The sequence below is a fragment of the Sus scrofa genome, chromosome 7 (assembly GCF_000003025.6).
Source record: "Sus scrofa isolate TJ Tabasco breed Duroc chromosome 7, Sscrofa11.1, whole genome shotgun sequence".
In the NCBI taxonomy this organism is placed as follows: domain Eukaryota; kingdom Metazoa; phylum Chordata; class Mammalia; order Artiodactyla; family Suidae; genus Sus; species Sus scrofa.
This window is the reverse complement of record NC_010449.5, coordinates 24,792,855-24,815,288: the sequence shown is the minus strand read 5'-3', so window position 1 is coordinate 24,815,288 and position 22,434 is coordinate 24,792,855. Positions and strand designations below refer to the sequence as shown.

Genomic DNA, 22,434 nt, shown 5'->3' with positions numbered 1-22,434 from the left:
CCACAAGTACTTATTTCTCTGATATTGAAAGCTCCGTGTACCTAACAGAAGATGCTCCACCTCGGCCAGCCTCGGCACCCTTGCCTTCCGGCGCTCAGTGAGGTATCAGCTGTGCCCTGTGTTCCATCCCGCGAACCATCGCCTCCGCAAAGATTTTTTTGACTCCCTCATGAATCCCTGAACGATTCTAATCCAGTGCCTATGGTCTTTCCTCTGAAAACTATAAATGCTCCTGAGAACTGGACTTATAATTTTTTTCAGCGTTGCTTCTTCAAGAATGCCTGGTAATAAAATAAAGCTCCGTAGCAATGAATTAAAGATAAGAAAGCATCCCCTCTTTCCAAAATCTTTCCTTTTTCCTTTCGCATACCCCTTCAATCTCTCTTGCTTTCCCTGTCTTTCTTCCGTTCCCATCGCCACCTGCATCTCCAGGATTGTTCAGTCACCAGATTCTCCTGGGGCCCCAGGAGATCGGAGTAGATCCAGCTGCAGCAATTTTCCTATTCCTCCTCCCATTTCGCACAGATGATGAAAGGAAGAGATTGGGAGTTAGGATCTGGGACTTCTTAGGATCCAGCTCTTAGCCCTCCCCACCTCGTTCAGAAGTCCCTAGGCCTCCCTGAAACCAAGTGCAAATTCTTGGACAAACCTGCCGCCTACAGGTCACATGTGGAACTGCAATAGCCTGCTTGGGAAACCAAGGATGGCAGGGTGTAAGGGTGAAAAAGTCTTGCTAAATTGGTGTGCTTTTCTTTAACTGTTTTCCCCCAAATTCTGAAGGACCTCCTGTTTCCAGTGTGACGCATGCTTGACTATCTTTGAGTGCACCCCCTGGGGTCCTGGAGAAGCATACAGGAATTAATGCCATTCGGCCGTCCTCCTAATTCCTCGAGTGAGGCATCCGCCCTGGTTTGCTAGTCAGTTAATACGTGGTTCACCAATTCTTCCCATGAACTTCACTCCTTCAGGCTAAAACCCAACAGTGGAATCAATTTTATATAATTATATCGGTTTTGAAAATCATGGGTAATTAGTGATTGTTCTGAGTTTTTTTGGCCACGCCCACAGCACGTGAAAGTTCCAGGACCAGGGCTGGAACTCCAGCCACAGCAGTGACCACACTGGATCTTTAACCCAGTGAGCCACTGGGGACCTCCAATTAGTGACTGCTTTTACAGCTTAACTTTTTCACAAAGTAAATTTCAAATTTAAATTTAAACACTTCAAGAATTTTAATTTAAATTTTTTAAAATTTAAGCACTTCAGAGGAATTGGTTTGTCAGATATTGTTTTGGATTCTAAGATAGCACTGGAGCTAACAGTCCAGCTCAGACTGTAGGACCATCACAACTAGAAAGTACCTCAGCCTCCAGCACTAAATGTTTGGGTATTTCAAGGACCACTATACAGAAGTTCCTTTTATTTTTTTTATTTTTTTTTATTTTTTATTTTTTTTTGACTGATTGCTGGTAGACAATCTATAAGATTCGGAGTTTTTGTTCAGAAAGCTGGATCTGAATGAGAGTCCCTGGGGCCAATCACATTATCACAGTGACCCTATTTTTGTGGCATGAACTTTAGAAATAACCATACTCTTCATGTCATCCTCAGTCTGCAGGGTCTCCCTTTGTCACCGATTCTTTGCCTTCCTTGGGTTTTGGCCAGATGGCAACGCTGTGCTTCTCTTCAATTTGTAGAAACACTCTCATGGCTCTAAGCCCCAGAAGTCTCGGGAGGGGAAGCCCAATTCCACGCCCATTGTGTCACAGTCTGCTGAGGCCCATGTGACATGGGACAGGCTGTGGTGGAATGAGGAGGCAGACACGCCAAGGAGCCCTCAGAGCTATTTCCTGAGTGTTTATTATCACATCAGCTCCATGTCTATGGACCTGAGATGTCACGGAGGGGCCTCTGATATAACCACAGACACTGGATAACTTGCTTCTATCCCTTCAGAACTCGAGTTCATCTTCAGGTTGTTTATACCGGGGAACACACCCCCCTGTGGGGTGCAACCTTCGCAGAGGTGGGGTTGCTGACTTGCTCCTGATTGGTCAGCTTCCTCTTGCACACAAAGCCCCCTACTGACCCTGTAGTGGGCAAACCGAACTCCTCATTTCCAGCTCCACTATTACCTTAAAGTGAGGGACTCATCTTCCTCTCTCAAAGCCGGTTATCTGTTATCCCATGTCAGAAAAACACATTTGCAAAAGGAACAATCAAAAAATTATTATTTTAAACAATATTTCAGAGCCGTAGGCATCTTCCAAACAACAGTGAGAGCCAGGCTTTTCTTGCCTGTAGTTCCAGAGCATCCAGGGTGAAGGAGGAGGGTGGAAGACAAGGACCAGCTTACCCTTCCTGAGAGGCCAGCAGCACTGGGGTCATACTTTTGAAGAGAGGCCACCATCCAACTCTGAGCATCACTGCTAGAGGAATGGTGCCTATGCTCCATGAAATAAATAATTATTACCTTTCTGATGAGACCACCTAACTCTCAGATTTCCACCAGACCCCAAAATAGAAGCTGATAGCTATCACCAGAATTTCCCTGAATTCATAGCTCGACTCTTGATGTCCTCTGGCAATAATGTATATTTTTATTTCCATGTATCTTCTTTATTGTTTTCGCCTCCCTTCTTTCCAAGACTCTCTACTCCCCCTAACGAAACCTCATACCTAAAGAGGGTTTTTATGTCATGATTATATTATCACAATATATATTTAGGAATATATATATATCTTTTATGGCCGCCCCTGTGGCACATGGGAGTTCCCAGGCTAAGGGCTGAATTGGCGCTGTAGCTGCCGGCCCACGCCACAGCCAGCACAACGCCAAATCCAGGGCGCATCTGTGACTTTCACTGGAGATTGCCGCAAGGCCTGATCCTTAACCCATTGAGCGAGGCCAGGCACCCTCACGGAGACGTTCAGTCCTTAACCCACCAAGCCACAGCAGGAACTCCTTTTAGGACTATTTTAACGTGAGTGGTGCACGATTTCTCCCTATTTTAAAACTAAGGAAATGGAAACCTCAGAAACGAACAGACTTATCCAAAGAAGAAGCTTGCCCAAATTTATAGCAAAACTACAACTATAGTCTCAGATACCCTAAGCTTAGGACTCCTTTGTCAGCTACTAGCTGAGAGAACCATGAATGTGTGGTTCAAGACTGCAGCGTTTGGAGGAGGAAATGTCTGTACGTGAATCAGGTCTTCAACAAAAGCCCTCGAGGGGCAGACCCTGAGCATGTCTCTGCTGCCCTCTGGTGGCCGTGGCGATGCATGACTCTCCTCCGTGGTTTCCTCAGTGCTTCGAACATTTACCTTGTTTTCCTGCCCCTTTCTCCCACATATCTACACGCCCCCCACAAAATGAACATCCGTAATCCACAGCATCAATCAGGACACTGTTCTTATTTCAACACTGGTGTTCCCTTGGAAAAAATGTACTTAAGAGCTTGCATGCCTACACATTTATTTTAGTTTTAAATGATTTTTATTTTTTCTATGACAGTTGGTTGACAGTGTTCTGTCAGTTTCCTACTGTACAGCAAGGTGACCCAGTCACACACACACCTATGCATTCTTTTTCTCACATTATCCTCCATCATGCTCCATCATAAGTGACTAGACCTAGTTCCCAGTGCTATACAGCAGGATCTCATTGCTTATCCATTCCAAAGGCAATCATTTGCATCTATTAACCCCAAATTTCCAGACCATCCCACTCCCCCTCCCTCTTGGTAACCACAAGTCTGTTCTCCGCATCCATGAGTTTCTCTTCTGTGGAAAAGTTCATTTGTGCCATATATTAGACTCCAGATATAAGTGATATCATATGGCATATACATTTAAACAGAGCTTCTTACAGGGTCAGTTGGTGATAATGTGACTGACCGTAAACAAAATGCAAAGACAAGTCCTAAGGTCCTGGGAAATTGAAACATCAAGACGATACAGAATATGTGTAATGGGTAGAATATTTTCATACCACAAATTTGAGTGTGAAAAAATTTCTATATTTTTCTATTGCTGATTCTATGTTTTTGGTCTTTTTTATTTTTAATTATTTTATTTTATTTTATTTTATTTTATTTTATTTTATTTTATTTTATTTTATTTTTTTTAGGGCTGCACGCAAGGCATATGGAGGTTCCCAGGCTAGGGGTTGAATCAAATCAGAGCTGTAGCTACCGGCCTATACCACAGCCACAGCAATGAGGGATCCGAACCACATCTTCGACCTACACCACAGCTCACAGCAATGCCAGATCCTCAACCCACTGAGCGAGGCCAGGGTTTGAACCTGTGACCTCATGGATGCTAATCAGATTCGTTTCTGCTGAGTCAAATTGGGAACTCCATACTGATCCTAATTTTTACATCAAGCACTATGATGTCTTACAGAAAAGGGGTTAATCATTTTAGGCAGCAAATTTTCATTCCAATAGTTGAGTCTTCCAGGGCCCGCCACTTGCCTTGGGTAGCTTTCCCTTTGCGGCTGCTCCTTGGCACTTTTGTGGAAGAGGGATGTCTGTGGCACCCCTGCTGTCCTAGGAACCAGAGGTAAAGTGGGGCAGAGAGAGAATCAGGGTAAAGAAACTTCTTTCCCCAAAATGTGACATAGAGCCATGAAGTGAGCAAATGCCATTTGGAAAAAATAGTGCCAATGGACTTGCTTGACTTAAGGTTCCCTGAAGTTAAAAAAAAACAAAAAAGCAAAAAACAACATAGCATCTGGGAGGCATCTTAAAAGAAGTTATGCTGAATCGGCAGACCCCAGGGGTACTTGCACTCTGATTCAAGAAAAACTGACCTACGGGGAATTTGAAGGAGAAAATCTAACCTAAACCAATGCACACACAAAACATGCCTATAACCTCCATCATTATAATTTTTGTGCCTAAACATTTTGTTGAGAAGCTTATTAAATTTTCTGGTTTAATGTCTGAGGATAATTAAGTTTTTTATTACCCAGTAAAGGAAGATAAAGAACCAAGGTTGAGCAATAAAACCAGCACGGAAGGGACCTTGGCCCAGCGTCCTGATGCTGGAGAAGATAATTCCTTCCTCTGGGCCACTGTTTTCACATGAGTAAAAAGCGGGGGCGGGGGATATATTTGATGATTAGTCTTGCTTCCAATTCTGTACCCTGCAGTGCATTGTGTTCTGGTGGAAACCTGGCATTTGATCCTTGGCAGGTAGGGAGTAGAGGGAAGAATGGTCAAGACAGAGGGCAGGCAGCCAGAGCCTGTGAGGACCAGGGGAGGTGGCCTCCAGGGGTCAGATGGGGCCTGGTTTCCTGGGGAAGAATGAGGAGTGTTAAATGTCCTGCTTTTGTCCGTGGGTCCAAAGAACTCATAACCAAACCCAGTCAAAGTTCACTTGGCATCTGAGTTTCACTTTTCAGGGGATCACAGTTCTAGGAGGTGAGCGTGTGCTCCTGATTGGAATCTCATCCTCAGGAACGTGACTCTCCCTCCAGTTGCCGAAAGTGGCTTAAATCCTCCTTCCCCCAAAGCCTCGGGGGACCACGCTGCCTCCACGCCATCTGGTGGGACCTCAGTTCTCGCCCCAGTCAGCACCTCAGGCTCTGATTGTCTTTGGACGTCTGCTCTGTGGATGAAGGGTACACCTGAGAGCAGGTGATGAGACGGCCCGGCAGCCCTGGTTTCACCCCTAAGGAAAGAGGGAGACGTGTGAGTGGACTGGAGGGTCTCTGGTGGGGGAGCGGGGAGCTGTGGGGAACAGGACGTGGAGACACCTGGCAGGAAGACAAACTCCATCACTTGTCCTATCACCTCCCGCCTGAATTTTATACTCACCCCACTTTACCTTTTCCAAAGAGCTGTCCTAGCGTGTTTGAGCCTCACAGTAGGGCTGCGAAGCTGGCTGGGTGAGGAAGGGGCTCCAGATTAAGCCTCAAGTTAAACCAGGACCACGTCACTCATTTGTCATGTCCGATGTTGGGCTTGTGCCTCTGAGCCTGGCTTCCCCATCTGTCACAGGGCGATGATCCAGCTGGAAAAGCGTTAGGAATGATTGTCTCCTCCAGAGAGGAGAGGTTCGAGGAAATAGGGAGATTTTCAAGTCACAGGGGAAAACACAAAGTCACGGTGTCTCCGAGAACTCGTTACTTTGCTTTCTCTCCAGAAGAATGTGTTTCTATTTTTTTAAGTTTGCAAAGATAAGTTAGCTTCGAAATTTATGAATGGACTTAATTTATTCTCACTAGTTAATTACTATGGTAATTGGCATTCGGAAAATTAAATTTTGGAGGTTTTTTAAACTGAAAAAAAATCTTCTAATGGTCCTGGACATGTAGAAATTTGTAATTTTCTTTGACATGAATCTTAATAGTGCATGCATAGACCTTGAAATTTGGAGTTATTTACCTAATGCCTGGACATAAACCATCACTATTGCCACATCTTAATATTTGCACTTTATCCAGAAAATGAAATGTGACATGGATTTTTGAGAACTTGATGATACACATGCATATTAGACCATATCACTTGACAATATCAAAGTTTACCATATTTAGTATCAATGGCAGGTCAGAAGATTCATGGCTTATATTTTAATGGTAAAATGGAGATGTCAGAGCTTATGATTAAAATGTTTTGATTTGAAGCTTACAATGTAAGGCCAGCTATGTATTTACCCCCCCCCAAAAAAAATGTGCCAGGGATTTTCAGGACACTGAAAGTACATGGTCTATGGCAAGGCTTTTCCTTGGCACTCTTGACATTTTGGGCTGGATGATTCTTTGCTGTAGGGCTTTCCTGTGCACTGGCAACATCCCTGGTTAATACCCATTGTGCAGACTTGCTGAATGTCCCCCAAGGGCACGGCCACTTCCGTCCTGGTTGAAAATGCTGAGCGAAGGCACTTATTCTCCCTGTTTATACTCTCACAAATCTGGTTCTGAGCATCATTGAAGGTTAAGATGTGTTTTCACAACTTTCTTCAAAAGCTTCAATGATTTGAACAACTTTTATCCTAGACTGTATTTGCAGGCTTCCCCAGCTTCCACGTAAAGAGCCTAAAGGAACACAAACCTTTAACTTGTCTGTAGTCAGTGTGGGTCCTTTAAGAAGGTTCACCCGAATGAGTGATGATGTTTGCATGGGCTTTGTGGGTTTTCTTTGCTTTACTGGGTGGAAAAACATGTTTCTGCTTTTCACAGGAGGAGTCAAGGCATCAAGAAGGCAGGCTCCTTCCATCTGAGGCGAAGTGACTGACACATTTCAAGTGGCAAACTACTACGGGTCTGTGCTGTCTTCCAAAGCTCAGGCTCATTTTCTGTAAATATTTGAGTGCTCTTTCAGGTATTGTGGTATTGTGAAGGGGCGTGTCTCGGTGTCCCTAGATTATTTGTTTCATTCATTTCTATATATCTTCAAGAGGGTCCTGAAAGGCCATTTAAGGTCATTTCCTTGGCCATCTTCTTTGTATGACCATTTCTGCCATTCTTGCCTTGCCTTTCCAAGGCATCCCCTTGCCTTTGAGGTCTTCCGAGGCCCTAGGGATGGCTTCCTGGATACATGGGAAGATACAGAGTCTTCCTGCTCTTTTCTGTACATCTAGGAGAATGTAGTGATGAAAGACTTTGCAGGAGGGACTGGAATGAGGGCGAGAAAAATTATTTGAATCCTGCTCTGCAATTCAGCATGTTCAGAATAGATAAGCTGAAGGAGATTTAAAAAATTTTTTAAAATCTAAATATTGTTGCCCTTTATCCCAGAAGATATTTTCAGTTCTATTTCATTTCAGTCAGAAATTTTTCTTCTTTCCCAAGTAGCTTCAGGCACCACATATTAAGAGGTTGGAAATGATCCCTAAATGCAGTGAAAGAGGAGTTCCTGTCGTGGTGCAGTGGTTAACGAATCCGACTAGGAACCATGAGGTTGCGGGTTCGGTCCCTGCCCTTGCTCAGTGGGTTAACGATCCGGTGTTGCCGTGAGCTGTGGTGTAGGTTGCAGACGCGGCTCGGATCCCGCGTTGCTGTGGCTCTGGCGTAGGCCGGTGGCTACAGCTCCGATTCAACCCCTAGCCTGAGAACCTCTATATGCCGCGAGAGCGGCCCAAGAAATAGCAACAACAACAACAACAAAAAGACAAGAGACCAAAAATAAATAAATAAATAAATAAATAAATAAAATAAATAAATGCAGTGAAAGAGAGCCACATCATTTCATCGTTTGATTGTGGAAGGTGTTGATGTTGGTTCCTTGTTTTGTCTACATAATCACAGGAAACCAGGGCAATGCTTGCAGCTTCATTTACATACAATAATACTGTCCCTATGTTTGCTCCAGGGAGGATGGTGGATTTTCCAGGATACAGTCTGTCTGCTTTCGCTGCCTCCTTCCTCTTTATAGTGTTCAGCATGAAGCAGTCAGGTAAGAGGTCCTTCTTGTATACTTGAGTGTTTTTAGAGGTCCATCTGGGTGCAGAGTTCTAAATGCGAAAAGGCTAGTACAAATATTAAAAGTGCGCACCCAGGGGCCAAAGCACCTGTGTTCCAGAAAGGGCTTCTCCCCACTCCAGCTGTGTTACCTTGGAAAGTTACTTGAATAGCTCCTGCCTTGGTTTTCTCATCTTTAAGTTAACAATAACAACCTTACCCATGTCTCATAGTCTAACGAAGGCTTTACGATTCAATGAGTCTGGCCATGGAAGGCATTTAAATCAGTACCTGGAACACAGTAAGTTATCCACTCTCCTGCTTCTATTTAGGACAGCACTTTGGGGGCAAGAAAGGCAACTGCTTCTTGCCATAAATCAAACAGCATAAAAATGCTTGGAAATAAAAAGTTAGAAGGAGACTTCCAAGAAATGGGCTTGGAAATCTCAATAGCTGAATTTTCTTGGTCACAGTATTGTCCCTTGAAAAAGGAATGTGAAAATTCAGTGTCAGCAGGTAATATCAGAGCTCCAAGGAAAATGCAAGGTGGCCACGTGGGAAAAAACACTGGACAAGACATCAGAAGACGCAGGGTCCAGACCGAGGCTGCCAGAAACTACATGATGTGCTGAGGATGCACTTTCCTAACCTGTAAAGGAAGTCAGCCAGGTGGTATGGCTTCAGTTCCAGCTTTATATTCAGGTTCCATCAATGCAGACTGCAAGCAGATCTCCACCTATGTACCATAGTGACCTTTCGAGCACCATCTACTTAACGCTGAGCAGCAATTAAACAAGATCAAGTTCCTTCTTAGGAGAATTGGATCTGCACAGAGAAAGTGCAAATGGCCCTGGAGCATTTAGGATGGAAACAAAATAATATACATAATATATGAAATTATTAAGCATAGAAACACACAGAATTATTAAACACCTTTTCAATTTTCATATAGTGAAGAGGTCAAACGTGACTTAAAATTTGATTGGAAGGCTTGAACTCTTCATACAAGGCACTGCTCTTAATCCACCACAAAATGTCCTTGCAAAAACTGCATTTTGCATAGCATGGGTAACTGGAGTCTTTGTTTGCTCCAGACAAAAAAAGAAAACAAACAAACAAAAAAGACCCAAACAACAACAACAACCCCCCACCCCCCCAAAAAAACCCCAGTTCTTTACCTAGGACAAGACAACACCAATCTGAAACGCTGAAAAATCTATCGAATAAATCTATTATCTAAATTTTAGAAAAAGTGATTACAGTGTCAGTCACTGAAGTGAAATTACTCACTATAAAATAAATCACTGGAGTTCCTGCTGTGAACGGGATCAGTGGTGTCTTGGGAGACCTGGGACGCAGGTTCGATCCCTGGCTCTGCTCAGTGAGTTAGGGATCCAGCGTTGCCACGGCTTTGGCTTAGGTTGCAACTGCAGCTCAGATCTGATCCTTGGCCCAGGAACTCCAGGTGTCCCAGGGTGGCCAAAACAACAACAACAAACTACAAATTATAAAATATGAAATAAATCACTAATCTATAAAATTCCCAATTCCAAAAAATCAATTTACACATTAACTTATTTGAGAATTAAAAACAACTTAAAGACTGTGGTTTTACAGTCTTAAAGATGATGGAATTGAGATGCCAAATCTTAAAATTTCATCAAGAATAATGGATTTGCCCCCCAAATCATACAGCCGGTAAGTGGCAGATTCAGCACTCAAGACACGCAATGTTTTGAACTGCATGCTCTTTTTGGTACATAAGATTGTTTCTGTAAACAACCCAACATGCAAATCTTAATGCGGAGTTTCTTAAAACATTGAAAATAAAGCATTCCCTCCTCCAGGTGCCTCCGTTTTGATAGGCTGTCCATCCCAAAGTACCATATTGATCCTCTAGGTGGCATTTCCTGGTTTCTCTCTGTCACTCTTTTGTAGATGACTTCAGAGTGATTGGCTCTGTTTATCCTGTCCTGGCCATGGTCGGGGAAGATGCCCTGCTAACCTGCCAGCTCCTCCCCAAGAGGACAGCAGAGCACATGGTCGTGAGGTGGTACCGCTCAGGGAGCAGCACACCTGTGTTTGCATCCCGGGATGGATCCGAGGTGACAGAGATGCAGATGGAGGAATACAGAGGCCGGGTGGAGTGGATTGAGGACCACCTTACCGAGGGAAAGGTGGCTCTGAAGATTCATAACATCCGACCATCTGATGGTGGGCAGTACTGGTGCCAGTTCCAAGAGGAAAACTATTATGGAGAAACAAGCTTGTTGCTCAAAGTAGCAGGTGAATATTTGGGAAAAGACATAGGGTCTCGGAAGGAGAAGTATATTAATTTGTGGTGAACTTCTTGCCAGTCGGAGAATTCCTCTTTATTCATCAAGGCCATTGCTAATGTCCAGTCCTTAAACCTGGTTCATTTGAAGATGAGTGTTTTGAAGTCTTCGAAGTGAGCTCACTTGTCAGTAATTTCCCTCAATTTAACTTACAGTTTTGACTCTTCTTGAGGATGACTTAAACTTGATGACGTGTAGTCATTAGCAATTTTGCTGAGGCAAGAATTCCTGCCACATAGGTTAGCATGCAAGAGCAAGTTTACTGCTGAGCAAGATGCTGCCCAGTGGATGTGTTCTCTGCTCAGCCTCAAACGCAACTGAGAGGTGAACACAGAGTTTCTTTGTCTGATGCCTCCAATTAGAAAGCTAGTGGTGGAGTTCCTGTAGTGACGCAGCAGTTAACAAATCTGACTAGCATTCATGAGGATGCAGGTTTGATTCCTGGCCTCGCTCAGTGTGTTAAGGATCTGGCGTTGCCATGTGTAGGTTGCAGATGCAGCTCAGATCCTGCGTTGCTATGGCTCTGGCATAGGCCGGCAGCTACAACTTCGACTGGATCCCTAGCCTGGGAATCTCCATATGCCTTGGATGCGGCCCTGAAAAGAAAAAAAAAAAAAAAAAAAAAAAAAAAAAAGAAAACAAGCTAGTGGTGTGACTGAAGAAGATAAGAATATTGTGTTTTTAAGAGTTCCCTGGTGGCTGGAAGTTAAGGATCCAGCATTGTCACTGCTGGGGCTTGGGTTTGATCCCTGACCCAGGAACTTCCACATGCTGTGGGTGTGGCCAATGAAACAAACAAACCCACTGTGCTTTTATGGGGTGTATACTAGCATTCAGTGAACTGGAGGCTTGGGGGAGCTTTTGGACATACCCTCTGGGAATGGCAAGGTTCTGCTTGATGATTTTGAGTGAGCACAGTAGGAAGGAGTTGAAAGAATGGAATGACCGAAGAAAGGATCTCTCTGTAGGAAAAGAAATATCTGAAAAGGAGACGACCGCATGGTGCCCTGGCAGGAATAACTCCTCCATGTGCTACAGAGAAAAACAGGCTAACCTGTGTACTTTAGCAGGGAAATAGTTCTCTAGGGATGTTATCTCCGGCTGATACTGCTTCTTTCTTTGCTCCCCCATGAGGCTGTTTCCCAACATCTTTATTCCTAACACTTGTTGCAGTGATTCTTGCTCTTACTATGTTCAAGTTGATTCAAGATGGATGAATGAATCCACATGCTTCTGAGATAGCAAGTGGGGAGGCCACATCCTAAGGCATTTCACTACCAGGGAAATTTGAAAATAAACCGTGCATTTCAATTTCTTTTCTTTTTTTCTTTTTCCTCCCTCCCTTCTTTCCTTCCTTTCTTCTTTTTTCTCCCTCTTTCATTCCTTTTCTTTTCTTTTCTTTCTTTCTTTCTTTCTTTCTTTCTTTCTTTCTTTCTTTCTTTCTTTCTTTCTTTCTTTCTTTCTTTCTTTCTTTCTTTCTTTTCTTTCTTTCTTTCTTTCTTTCTTTCTTTCTTTCTTTCTTTCTTTCTCTCGCTCTCTCTCTTTCCTTCCTTCCTTCCTTCCTTCCTTCCTTCCTTCCTTCCTTCCTTCCTTTATCACTCTCTCTCTCTCTCTCTTTCTTTCTTTTCCTATGCCTGTGGCATGCAGAAGTTCCTGGGCCAGGGATCAAATCTGTGCCAGTAGTGACAATGCCGAATTCACTAATCCACCAGGGGACACCCATGCATTTCATTTTTGCTAAGATTCTAGGGAAAGTAAGTGAGCTTCTGTCCCCCAGCAAGTGATAGAGACAGAATTACCATCTATGGAAAATATAATCCCCTTTTTTTGGGCTTGAGAGTTATGTTGAATAGAGAAAGAATTTCATGATTATATAAAACTGGGATGTCTCAGAAATATTTTCCTATGGAAGGGATTTTTTTTTTCTTTTTAGGGCTGCACTCACAGCATATGGAGGTTCCCAGGCTAGGGGTCAAATCAGAGCCATAGCCACCTGCCTACACCAAAGCTAATGGCAATGCCATATCCTTAACCCACTGAGTGAGGCCAGAGATCAAACCCGCATCCTCATGGATACTAGTTGGGTTCTTAATCCACTGAGCCATGAGGGAACTCCTGGAATGGAATTTTAGAGACAGAAGCTCCTCATGAAGTTTCCCTTTGACATACACCAGGTTACCTATTTGCACCCCGAGATCATAACTGCCAACAAAAAGGAACGGGAAGAATATTCTCCCAGGAGATGATTTCTCACTTTATATTAAATATTATGTTTGAAGTGGAGTCAAGGTATCATCCAACCTGTCAGAATCCCTGATGCAATAATATTATGATGAAAAAGGCAGAGTTTGTGGAATGAGGGATTTTATGAATCACTTATAACACATCTCTGTTTGCAGTACTAGAGACATAAGCTAAACACCATTATGTCCCTTTCTCTTATTTTCCTGCTTGGATCTGAATAAAAATACTCCTCACATGCTAAAATTTAAAGATCCAGACTGGCATAAAAATAAAGTGTAGATGACCTCCAATTTGAATGGGAAGAAACCTGGGGGGGGGCCCTTTTGCTGCCCAGAACCTTGAACTCCTGCTCTCCCTCCCTCTGAGCAATGCCACTGGACTCCCAGCCTCGGTGGGCTCCAGGCCTCAGGTCTGTGTCTTTGCTCCACAGGTCTGGGGTCCGCCCCTTCCATCCACCTGATGGGATCTGTGGAAAGTGAACTCCAGCTTGTGTGCACTGCCAAAGGCTGGTTCCCAGAACCTCAGGTTTCTTGGCAAGACATCACAGGAGAAGAGTTGCTGACTGCCTCTGAGCATCACTTCCAAGAGGAAGACGGCTTGTTCTACGTGGAAAGCATGCTTGTGCTCCGGAATACCTCTGCAGAGATTGTGTCCTGCTTCATCCGCAACCCAGAGCTCTCTGAGAAGAAGGGGTCAAACATCTCCATCCCAGGTCAGTGCTCTGCCTCTAGGACCAGATGCTCAGATTTAACAGGAAAGGTTGCAGGGACTGTTCCATTTCACATAATATTTTTTAATCAAGAAAAATATCTAACATTTAGTAATATGCATTAAAACTATAAAACATGTATGGCTATAAATATATATGTATATATACCATATAGCTGTTGTTAATGACATTCCAGTTATTTTCAAATTCTGCCTTTATTAATTCTCTTTACTTACAAGTATGCACTACGTTGTAAAGGAAATACATTTATATTCTTTCAACGGAAATGTTTTCCTGTACTGTTATTTGTGTCAGTTACTTCTAGGAACTAATTATTTGAAGACAATCAGAGATGGAGATAACTATTTGCACAGTAGCATCTGAATTATAATCTCTTTTATAAATAGTAACAAAAATAATGGGCCTCAAACCCAACACAGCAGTGGAGTTCTGAGTGCCTTATGTTACTACACATTATAGCATTGATGAAAAATGATATTTTTGAATAATTTAAAAGGTTGAAAAAATCCTCACGATGGACTACTCAATGATAAAGATCTTCCATCCATCCATCTACCTACCTACCTATCTATCTATCTATCTATCTATCTATCTATCTATCTATCTATCTATTTATATCTGTCTATAAATAGACATTTCCAATCATGTAATAACTTAAAATGGCACTAAGACTTCTGGGACACCCTTTATATTTAGATATAAGAATATAAATATACAGAGTTCCCAGCGTGGCTCAGTGGAAACGAATGCAACTAGGAACCATGAAGTTGCAGGTTTGATCCCTGGCCTTGCTCAGTGGGTTAAGGATCCGGTGTTTTGGTGAGCTGTGGTGTAGGTCGCAGATGTGGCTTGGATCCCGTGTTGCTGTGGCTGTAGCTGTAGCATAGGCTGGCAGCTGTAGCTCCAATCTGACCCCTAGCCTGGGAACCTCTGTATGCTGTATGTCAAGGTGCAGCCCTAAAAAGGAAAAAAAAAAAAAAAAAAAAGCAAAAATAGAATATAATTATATATGGTTATGCATATAAATGGATATAAGGAAAAATGTTTAAATAAATAAGTTAATGTTGGATCCAAGTATATATATTTGTATATATATGTATATGTGTATATATATGTATATGTATATATACATTTATACAATTGCAAAACATGTACATATATTTATCTCTCAGTTTGTAATTATGGGTAATAATTGTCTGTATCCAAATATTTTTATACTTTGTATGCATTTATAAAAAGAATATTATTTTTATAAAATAGGTAAACATTGATATGTTAAATATAAGCAGAAACAAGCGGAATCGTGGGGTGGCAGAACTGGGAGCATTTTTGTTGTGCAGGAAGTGGATGGGGAGAAAGAGATGGACAGGGTAAAAATCATTATTTTTCTACATTTTATTTCTTATGAATCAAGCGTTTCAATAAAATGTAGAATTTGGGTTTTTTTTTTTTTTTTGAAAATTTTCCCTCCTTTCCCTTAGACCAAATTCCTTGATATATTATTTTCATTCTTTTTCCAGAGAAACTCCAGACAGAGCTGGGTAAGTGGCTGTGGCGGCTTGCATGGGTCTAGGTGAGGCTCTGCGCTGGCGGAGGAAGGTGCTGCTCCCTGGACAAAGTGCGCAGGCAGCACCTCATGATCTGGAAGAGAAACCGAGGTGTGACCTTCAGGTTCAGTTAGTACCAGAGGGACCAGCAAAGCGCAGCCTCCAGCAGGCACCTTTGCACTTCATAACCCACCACTTTCAGTGCCCATGGGGATCCCATGAGCCTCAGACGGATGCCTAAAAAGAGTGCAGACCTAAGCTCTGACCTCCTGGGCAGGAGGAAAGGGAGTTGGCGGGGGCGGATCAGGGGGTTGGGGAGGGCACAGGGCAGCTGGCCCAGCCCTTGAGGCCCCAGCATGAGTTTCTAGTGTAAGTGCAGTGTCATCATGAAATGACACCACCTGCACCACCTGCACCTGCTACTGTTTCTGCACTTGCTTCTCAGCCCCAAAGGCCAGACCTCATCACTGTGGGAGGGGGCTGTTACTTTCCTAGATGCAGCCTGGGACCCTGTGCTTGGGGGTTATATTTCCCCTTTTATTCCCCCACTTAATAGTTGGACTGCAGGTATTATTTTACTGTACCTAAGGTAAGTGGTTTAAACAATAACCAACTGATTTTTGAGCCTCTTTCGGTTTCTCCTATGTTGCTCTATTATTTTCCTCCCTGTCCTCCTTTCTGTGACCTCTTCTCCCAGCCCACAAGGAACATCCTGCCCCCCACCTGCTCTTTTTCTTGTCCCATCAGTACCCTGCTGTCCCTCAAGTCACTTGTTACAGGAATACGTGCATGTGTGTGTGTGCATACGCATCCCTAGGCACAAATTAGGTGAGTTTAAATACACTTTTCAGCCCAGGTAGGAGACCTTGAAGAAAATTAGGGTGGCAAACACACCCCAATCTCTGCCAGAGTCTAGTGTGACACTTTGGACCCCTTTGGGCCATAAAGATAAAGGGAAGGACCTTGAGATGGTCAAAGGTAACCCCACAATCTGAGGACAGCTGCACACCTCTGAGCCTTACTTCCCAAGTCAGATCCCCTCCCTCCTGGGGTGACCCAGGACAGCAACCTGGACTGGCAGAGCTCCTTAGTCACAGCCCAGAAAGCCCATCCAGTGTCTGAGCAGGTTGACGCCTGGGTCTGTCTCTCCGGAAAATCTTAGGTGAAGAGTCATTTCTCTGAATTAGCCGAACCAAACAGACATGCCCATTGGAGAGCCAGCACATAAAATACAATCTGATGTCCTATTCGTTCTAAGTTGTGCAGACCTTGTGGGACCAAAGCTAAACAAGATGAAAAGACAGAGCTCCCCTAGGCTGTCTGTCGGAAGGAGGCTGTAACCTCAGGAGCTTTGAGGTTGCGCTGTTCGTGGAGGAGCTGACCAGGAGCCACACAGCCACCTCTGCATTGTTAGAGCTTGTGAATTGGAGCTCAGAGGCTGCTGGCAATCAAAGCTTTCTTTTTTGTAATTTAAAAAAAATTTTTAGTGAAAACTTTTATTTTTATTTTTTTGTACTTTAAAAAATGTTCCTTATTCTAGTTGATTTATAATGTTCTGTCAATTTCTGCTGCACAGAAAAATGACCCAGTTATGCATATATACATACATTCTTTTCGGTGCACCTGCGACATGTGGAAGTTCCCAGGCCAGTGATCAAACCTGCACCACAGCAATGACAACGCTGAATGCGCAACTGCTAGGCCACCAGGGAACTTCCGGCAAGCCGAGCTTTCTATAGAGGTCCTGAGACTGATGTCTTTGTTCCTACTAAGGCAAATAATGTTATTGGTTATAAAAATAATGGCTAATTTTAAAAAATAGTAACTCTATGCCCAGTAGGACGCTTTTCAGGAATTTTTTTTCTCACAGTAATTTTTAAAGGTGAATAGATTTATCACGATTTTATATTTGGGAAATAATGTGAGAGACATATGTGATTTGCTGAATAGCACAAAGAAATCGTGATAGGTGCCTTCTAATTCATGTCTATCTCACTTAAGAGTTTTAGTTCTTAATCACTTATGTTTGATTTTAGTAAATCTTTGGTCTCTATTTTTCTCACTTTGAAGTGAACATTGTTGAATCTAATCGCTAGTGTAGTGTTAGGTTCTGAGAGTCTATAAATGATATAAAATAATGAAACATGATTTAGCATATTCGGTGAATGAGATAGCCCACTTAATGGAATATGCTGATTGAAGGAGGATTATGTAGGGAGTTCTCATCATGATTCAGCAGAAATGAATCTGACTAGCATCCATGAAGAGGCAGGTTTGATCCCTGGCCTTGCTCAGTGGCTTAAACATCCAGCATTGCCATGAGCTGTGGTGTAGGCCACAGACTCGGCTCTGATCCTACTTTTTGCTGTGGCTGTGCCATAGGCCAGCAGTTTCAGCAGCTCCAATTCAACCCCTAGCCTGGGAACCTCCATATGCTATGGGTGCAGCCCTGAAAGAAAGAAAGAAAGAAAGAAAGAAAGAAAGAAAGAAAGAAAGAAAGAAATAGGATTAGATAATATGATGATGAGATTACCAGGTTTCAAGGAATTCGTGTACAAGTCTGCAACTTGACACCCCAGAAAGGATTTAATTTTTCAGTGGATATTCAGAAGCTATTTTGGAACATACACCCCAATAAAGCAACACAATAAATGTAAGCACAAATTATGTGGAAGGCTGGGTACAAAACTATATAGAAAAAGCAAATTAGGCAGAACTGTTCTCAAGGAGTTCTTATTCTAGTAGAGCATTAATTGACAACACATAGGGCTGCATAATTTTTTTTTTGTCTTTATGCCTTTTTTCTAGGGCCGCCCCTGTGGCATATGGAGATTCCCAGGCTAGGGGTCTAATCGGAGCTGTAACCGCCAGCCTACACCAGAGCCACAGCAATGCAGGATCCGAGCCACATCTGCAACCTACACCACAGCTCACGGCAACGCCGGATCGTTAACCTACTGAGTAAGGCCAGGGATCGACCCCGAAACCTCATGGTTCCTAGTCGGATTCGTTAACCACTGAGCCACAACAGGATCTCCCTGCATGTTTTTTAAAAAACTTTGTTTTTACTTGGATTCTGGAAAAACAGAAGTCTCATATATTTGGTAACACGGCTAATTTATTAAATTTTCATACTGATATTTTGCTTTCTTTAGTCCCTATTAAAATCAGTTTTAAGTCCTAATTACCAGTCTCTGGCAGGGTAATCTAGTTTGAAACTTGATATGCAGGTCATGGACAGGAGAAAAAAATATCCTCATATGGATAAAGAGATGAGGAGACAGTCTGCTTTATACCTATAAGACACATGGATTGAGAAATAGCAGCAAACGAATCCCTAGTTATTTTTTTTTTCTGACTCCTACTTTTGCTTTTCAATTTTAACAGATCCATATGAACTAGAGATAATATGTTCCAGGTAAAATTGCAGAATAAAGCAAGCGAAATGCTGGAAATAACTTGGAGTCAAATTTTAGCAAGAATAGAATGGAATAATCTGACAGAATGATGCTGGCAACAAGTTTCCTGTCTTGAGAAGTACCTGGCAGATTTTGACTAAATATATAATGAGAACATTTTGCCTTTGGTCATTGACTCCTATCCAGACAATATACAGATTTATGCCTGTAATTCTATTATAAATGATGGTAACATATGTGAAAACATTCTACTATTTAATGGGAAAGGATGACTCTCAATAGAGCATAGAGCAAAGTCAGCACGGCCAGGAACTGATGAGAACTGAAAATGCAGCATAGCTTGGATTCAGGAAAGCCCTCAGAGAGTTCTCCTTTCTCCACAATGAGGGAATTAGACTCCTTTTTACAAAATTCCTTCTTGTTTTGTGCTTTGTGTTTTGCTCATCTTCCCAGGTCTTGATCTTACAACATTTCTCAAAATCGCCTGAAGACATTGACTAGTGTATGCTTAGAGCCCCACATATAAGTTATTATAATGCAAACTGGCAGAATGTTTCTTCAAATTTCGTTACTTAAAACCCACCTGACTCACTTTGATTCCCTCCCTGTTATCAAGGTCTAGAGTGTAATTGATTCCAATGACCTTGAGTCTTACAATCTCATGCCTCCATTCACACTGCAGGTCCTCAAGCTCTTTATATGGATTATTTTGTTTAACTCCAGTATGACCTTATGATTTTTATAGTGATATAAAGTGATATATAGTATTTTGTGGTATAAGAAGCTGAGACAAGAGTTCCCATTGTGGCTCAGCAGGTTAAGGACCCAACATAGTCTCTGTGAGGATGTGGGTTTTATCCCTGCCCTTGCTCAGTGGGTTAAAGATCCAGTGTTGCCTCAAGCTGCAGCATAGGTTACAGATGCAGCTCGGATTTGACCCCTGCCCTGGGATCTTCTCTATGCCACAGGTGTGGCCATAAAAAGAAAAGAAAAAAAAAAGTAAGCTGACAAATACACAGATTAAAAAGTAGTTTAGGGTCATGCAAATTTGAAGTGATAAACTGTTAATTTGATTTTAACAGCAAAATTATTTTCTTATTGGCTGTGACTGAATAAGATTATAGGTAGTGGCTGCAGGTGTGGGTTCAGTTAGTGATGATTTTCAGACAGACACATGTCGTGGGATGGTTCTGTTTTGAACAGGGACAACCTCTATCCTGATTCCACTAAACTTCCACTTCTCCAAAGGATGACTTTAAACCTCATGGCTCCCCAGGATGCTCTTAGGCTCCAAACCTTACTGGAGTTCTTGCTGATGATACCATTTGCTCCAGTTTGAATATTTCATTGGGTTTTGTTTGCTCTATTTAACAGCTTCCTTAAAAGTGATTGGACCTTCCCAGCCCATCCTTGTCAGAGTGGGAGAAGACATAGAGTTAACCTGTTACCTGTCCCCAGAGACTGATGCACAGGGCATGGAGGTGAGGTGGGTCCAATCCCACCGTTATCCTGCTGTTTATGTCTACATGGATGGGGACCACGTGGCTGGAGAGCAGATGGCAGAGTATAAGGGGAGGACTGCACTGGTGCGTGATGCCATCAATGAAGGGAGGCTGACCCTGAAGATAAGCAATGCCAGGACTTCAGATGATGGGCAGTATCAGTGCCTTTTTGAAAAAGATGGTGTCTACCAGGAGGCCCATTTGGATCTGAAGATTGTAGGTAAGGATTCTATACAGATGTTTTGAATGCAACATCTACTCCTACTGCTTAAACTTGCTAGTTCATGGAAAATTTCTCTGGCACCTGAAATTTTCTTAATGTCCATTCACTCATCAAATTTATATTAAACTGTCCCATGTGCAGGAGCTGTCATAGATAAAGTCCACAAATGCAAAATGACCAGATTTAATTTTGTGTGTAGAATTGGTATGCTTTCCTGGATCTCCATAAAGTGAAACTTGCACATCTAGTGAAATGTGAGAATTTTACTCCATAACTATGGAGGACTCATTATTTCAGTATGTTCTTAAAATTCTGGGAACTGTGTAGGTATTAAAATTATGATAATCTGAGGGCTTAAACTAGATCCATAATATAAGCAAAAATCATAAATATTGACAGTATTGGCAGGGATGGAGGAGGAAAGAAAAAACCACTCCCTGCCTCATGATTTCCCACTGCCTATATTTGTGGGTGAGAATTGATTTTCCAAGGTCAGCAAGTGCCATTGAGGACATCGTCTAAATTGTAGCTCATCTACTTGTCTTTCCCATTGATGGTGTATTCAGATTAACAAATACGTGAGAAAACATCCCTAGGAGCACACGCTGAAAGGTAAGATGAACCCCCAAGTTTTTTGCCATTGGACACATATATTTATAAGCTTTTGATCTTTGAGCATATTCTCTTATTCTTTTTTTCCTGGCCGTGTGACTCATGACCTGGCCAAAGTTCCTTTCTTTCAGGTAGAGAAGAAAGAAAAATGGATTTGAAATGCATGCCTCAATCTGCCCCAGAAAGATTTTAGGAATACAAAACATAAAGATATGCAAACAAAAGGAAACAATGAAGGCTCCAGATAGTCCCCTTCCTAAGTGGGATATTATTCCGCATGAGCTTGGCTTTCTTCTCCAAGGCCCTGAATCCCTCTCTTCCTTCTCAGTGGCCATGTAACTACTTGCAGAGATGCTAGGTTGTCTTCCTTGATCTCTCTTTCCAGGTCTGGGGTCTTACCCTTCCGTCTCCTTGGAGGAACAGAAGGATGGACAAATAAAGCTGAAGTGCACTTCGGAAGGGTGGTTCCCACAGCCCCACGTGCAATGGAGAGACAGGGAAGGAAGGCCAAGACCGTCTTTTTCCCAGGAGGTGACTCAAGGCAGCCATGGGCTGTTCCATGTGCAGGCGTTTTTATTGGCCACAGATGCCTCTGTTGTGAATGTGACCTGCTCCATCAGCAACCCCCTTCTTGGCCAGGAGGAGAAAATGACAACTTTTTTTCTTTCAGGTTAGTGATTCCATGAGTTCCTCTCAGCTTTGGGAAACACATACGAAGACCAACCGAAGCTTACTCATTTTATCACGCTTCTATTTTTTTGTTTTTTATTTTTTCTTTCTGATGAAGTCTTTTACTGTCTCTGGAAAGCTGGTCTTGGGAACACCTAGAAATTCTACTCTTTTTAAGTTTCTCCCTTGAAATCCCCAACCAAAGCCCCAAGGTTATATGGTTACACTGTTATATATTAATTTCCAAGAATGGACTCCATCACCACGACATCTACAAACTCTTTTCTTCTCATGAAAACAATGACATTATTTGCCCCCCCCCGCCGCCCCCCCGCCACCATGATGGGTTTTCTTCTGGATTAGAAGGCGTCATGGCTGTGACCTTGGTAAATTTATCTTTTTACTACCTTTGTGTTTCAACTGATTGTGGTGATATTGTTGGAAAAGAGAAGGGGGGAGAAATGTGTGTGTGTGTGTGTGTGTGTGTGTATGTGTGTGTGCGCGCGCGTGCATGTGTGCATTTGTGTTGCTGAGGAGAGCAAACAGGAAAGCCAGCATAAACCTCTAGTTTCTCCTCAGCTCCTACAGAGCAAGGAGCAGGGAGGAGCAGACCAACTTCCTTCTTTTATTTATTTATTTTTGGCTATACCCAGGACATGCAGGAGTTCCCAGGCCAGGGATCAGACACATGCCACAGCTGGGACCATGCTGGATCCTTAACCCATGAGTCACCGGGG

General features: G+C 42.7%; 1 protein-coding gene across 6 annotated transcripts in view; it reads left to right on the top strand.

Annotated features, from left to right (window-relative positions):
- BTNL2 (butyrophilin like 2) overlaps window positions 5,369-22,434 on the top strand; it is a 19,933-nt gene continuing 2,867 nt past the window's right edge. The window contains exons 1-8 of one of the 6 annotated variants that reach the window (XM_021098499.1): window positions 5,369-5,647; window positions 7,195-7,276; window positions 8,327-8,410; window positions 10,354-10,701; window positions 13,426-13,707; window positions 15,246-15,266; window positions 20,066-20,413; window positions 21,414-21,698. In XM_021098499.1, the coding sequence (XP_020954158.1) occupies window positions 8,332-8,410; window positions 10,354-10,701; window positions 13,426-13,707; window positions 15,246-15,266; window positions 20,066-20,413; window positions 21,414-21,698 (1,363 nt within the window). In that variant the 5' untranslated portion in view covers window positions 5,369-5,647; window positions 7,195-7,276; window positions 8,327-8,331. Of the gene's footprint in view, window positions 5,702-7,194; window positions 7,337-8,326; window positions 8,411-10,353; window positions 10,702-13,425; window positions 13,708-15,245; window positions 15,267-20,065; window positions 20,414-21,413; window positions 21,699-22,434 lie in introns of all 6 variants that reach the window. The other 5 variants (XM_021098500.1, XM_013977701.2, XM_013977699.2 and 2 more) reach the window with 5 other exon arrangements.